Below are 3,228 nucleotides of genomic sequence, written 5' to 3'. Positions count from 1 at the left end.
GCAAGTGCTGCTGTCTGTGTGCAGATACACTGAGCAGGTGCTGCAGCCCCGAGCTGTGCCCTGGCAGGAGTGTAGGCACTGCTGGTGGAACCCAGGCACGTGCTCCCAGAGCTGCTGCTGCTGCTGCTCCCCTGAGAGCCTCAGAGCTTCTTCCTACTAAGGAGCTTTTACCTCCTGGGGGAGCTTGCAAATCTAATTACACCCTGGGTACTGGAGCAGCCAGTAAAGACCTCAGGTGGCACCAGCTGAGTTGCAGATCCTGTCCCAGGGCACAGAGGAAGAGCAGGACTGTCAGGGTTCCAGCTGAACCCTGTCTGCCCTTTGCAGGCTCAGCCTGGGACACGAATGCACTTTGGCATGGGGGATTAGACCATAGTTTGAAGCTTTTCCTTCAGGCAGGTTGTGGAGGGAGCTGAACCATCTGGGAAGTGGCTGTGCCCTGGGAATGAGGCATTGCAGCTCCAGAGCTGGAGCTGGCAGAGGGCTGAGCAGCTCAGGTGGATCCCTGTGTGATTCCCATGGTTGTGCTGTGATTCCTAAGGCACTGCTGTGAGGATGATCCAGGGGAGCAGGCACTCACAGCCGAGACTGGGCTGGGCTGGTCACCTGCTGCTTCTCCTGCAGGATGGTCCCGAGGAGCCTGGTTACAGCCAGGGCACAGCCCCAGTGGATGGTGATCCCAAACCCACCGTGCCCATAGTTGTGTATCACCTGGGGGAGAACCACAGAGTCAGAGGATTTCATAGACTCAGAATTTTAGGAGTTGGGATGGAGCTTAGGGATCATGCAGCCCCAACCCCTGCCCTGGGCAGGGACACCTCCCACCAGAGCAGGTTGCTCAAGGCTTTAGCCAACCTGGAATGAAACACTGCCAGGGTTGGGGCAGCCACAGCCTCCCTGGGCAACCTGGGACAGTGTCTCACCACCCTCACAGGGAAAACTTCTGCCTAAGATCTAATCTCAATTTCCTTCTTTCAATTTGTGTCCATTAATCCTTGTCCTGTCCCTGCAGCTCCTAACTAAGAGCCCTTCCCTGGGGCCCCTTCAGCTCCTGACAGGTTGCCCTGAGACCTCCACACAACCTTCTCTTCTCCAGGCTGAACAGCCACAACTCCCTCAGCCTGTTCTTGTAGGGGAGATGCTCCAACACTCTTACCAACTTACCCTGGAATCCCACACTGGTTTGGGTGGGAAGGACCTTAAAGCTCATCTCATCCCACCCCCTGCCATGAGCAGGGACAACTCCCACTACCCCAGGTTGCTCCAAGCCCCATCCAACCTGGCCTGGAGCACCTCCAAGGATGTGGCAGCCCCATCAATCTCTTTCAGTGTTTGACACAACCGAAACAGCCTCAGAGATGCCCTATTAGTGCAGAGGTGGCACGAGAGCTAACGACCACAGGACACAGCCAAGGGCTGAAGGCACCAGATGGGGGTTGGTGTTTCCCTGCCAAGGTGCCAGAGGCTGGAGCACGATGGGGACAGTCCCTGGTGGTCCTGGCCCAGGGGGCTGTGTGGTACCTGTGCCTGGCGCTGCCCTTGGCGGATGTTCTCGCGCTCCAGGCGCACCCAGGGCCGCGCTGGTCTCAGCCCACTCCACTCGCCCACGATCTTCGCACCCTGTGAGCAAGAGCACATCAGCATTCCTGGGAATTGCAGCAGCCACACCTGGAGATCCACGAGGTGAGCAGGGACAGGGGCTCAGGGTGTCTCCCATCCTGCTGCAGCTCCTGGGGAACTGCCAGGGGTGACCAGGCAGAACAATTTGGGGTTACAGCTGCACATCACCAGTCTGTGTGGAGCCAGAGGGCAAATCCCTGTGCCAAAGGCACTGCCTTTCCTGCTAATCCAGGGCATGACAGAGTGGTAGGAGTGGACACAAAGCAGCCTCACCCCACACCAGCCCTTCTCTAGAGCTGTGGGACACCACGACCAAAGGGCTGGGACCTCCCAAAGCTTTGATTCTACTTTTTACCAGCTATGTGAGTCAGTATTGTCCCTACAAATCTTGTCTCAACACCAGCCCCTGCCTGTTCCACAGCCAGGGGGAAGGGAATCATAGAACCAGCAAGGCTGGAAGAGACCTTCAAGGTCATTGAGTCCAACCAAAGAGCCTCAAGTGTGTGTGATGGACCAAACCAGGCACCCCAACATCGACTCAGCAAACACTGAGGGTCTGTGGTTAGTGCCCAGTGCCTGTCCCCATGTCCCCAAGCCCTATGTCCTCTCCCAGCAGTGTCACCCACCTGGAGAGGTGGGAGCAGGCGGCAGCAGCTCTCCCAGATGGATTTGTGGTCCTGGGCACTGTTCTCCTCACTCCAGTTGCCATGCTGGTAGATCCCTCCCAGGACTGTGAACTCACTCCTGGAGCCAGAGGAGACATGTGGTGGTGAGTGTCCCCAGCTGTCCCCTGGGGGGTCACCACATGGAGGGACTCTGTGTGTGTGGATCCTGCCCTGTCCTGAGCCTGTACCATAGTCCTGCTGGGGAAACTCCCACCTGGAGCAGGCAGGGAGTGGTGCCTGCACATCTGCTTAGCAGCAGCTCACTCATTAAACACCATCAGCACCCAAAAGGCCCTTCCTTGTCTGGGGACCAAGATGGGTACAAAGGGGAAACAAAAGATATTCCCCAAAAATCTAAAGATCTTCCCCCAAAACTCTGCTCTGCTCTCACTGTTTGGCTCTTTGGAGGACCTGGCCAGGATTGGTGTTTTGCTGGGATTTGGTGCTTGGAAAAGGACAGGACAGACACACTGAAGCACTGTGGCACAGGGAGCTGATGCTCCCAGTGCTGACCAGGAGCTCCTCTCTGTGCTGTCCACATCCTTCTGCTCTCCTCCCACACAGCCAAGGAAAGCTCCATCAGGCCAGGAATGAGCCCAGGCCCTGGCAGGCACCAGGAGGAGCTGTGTCCAAGCCAGGACTTTGGGAATACTGACAGCAGAATGTCACCAGCACCAGCCAGACCTGCCTTGGCTACTGTCACCTACCCTGGGATGACATAGGGTGAGTTGTAGATCCCAGACTTCAGGTCATGAGTGATGATGAAATGCTTCACCCACGGGGCCAGGACCTGGGGGATGAAGGGGAGAGGATCAGGGGGAGCTGGAGAGGGGAGTGCCAGGCTTGGGGGGCAGCAGGAGGGACACTGGGCTCTGGATATGGGACCCTCCCTCTGCTCAGGCTCTGTGCACACCATGGCACTGCCATCCCTGGGAGGACAGGG

The 3,228-nt window shown here is 57.5% G+C and overlaps 1 protein-coding gene across 1 annotated transcript in view; it reads right to left on the bottom strand.

Annotated features, from left to right (window-relative positions):
* Positions 1-576: 576 nt before the first annotated feature.
* DAO (D-amino-acid oxidase) overlaps positions 577-3,228 on the bottom strand; it is a 5,583-nt gene continuing 2,931 nt past the window's right edge. The window contains exons 7-10 of the mRNA XM_009073947.1: positions 2,993-3,075; positions 2,247-2,364; positions 1,522-1,620; positions 577-711 (exon numbers count right to left, since the gene is read on the bottom strand). Coding sequence (XP_009072195.1) covers positions 577-711; positions 1,522-1,620; positions 2,247-2,364; positions 2,993-3,075 — 435 coding nt within the window. The remainder of the gene's footprint in view (positions 712-1,521; positions 1,621-2,246; positions 2,365-2,992; positions 3,076-3,228) is intronic.

The sequence above is a fragment of the Acanthisitta chloris genome, unplaced genomic scaffold (genome assembly GCF_000695815.1).
Source record: "Acanthisitta chloris isolate BGI_N310 unplaced genomic scaffold, ASM69581v1 scaffold10024, whole genome shotgun sequence".
Lineage (NCBI taxonomy): Eukaryota > Metazoa > Chordata > Aves > Passeriformes > Acanthisittidae > Acanthisitta > Acanthisitta chloris.
This window is presented reverse-complemented; position numbering and strand designations above follow the sequence as displayed.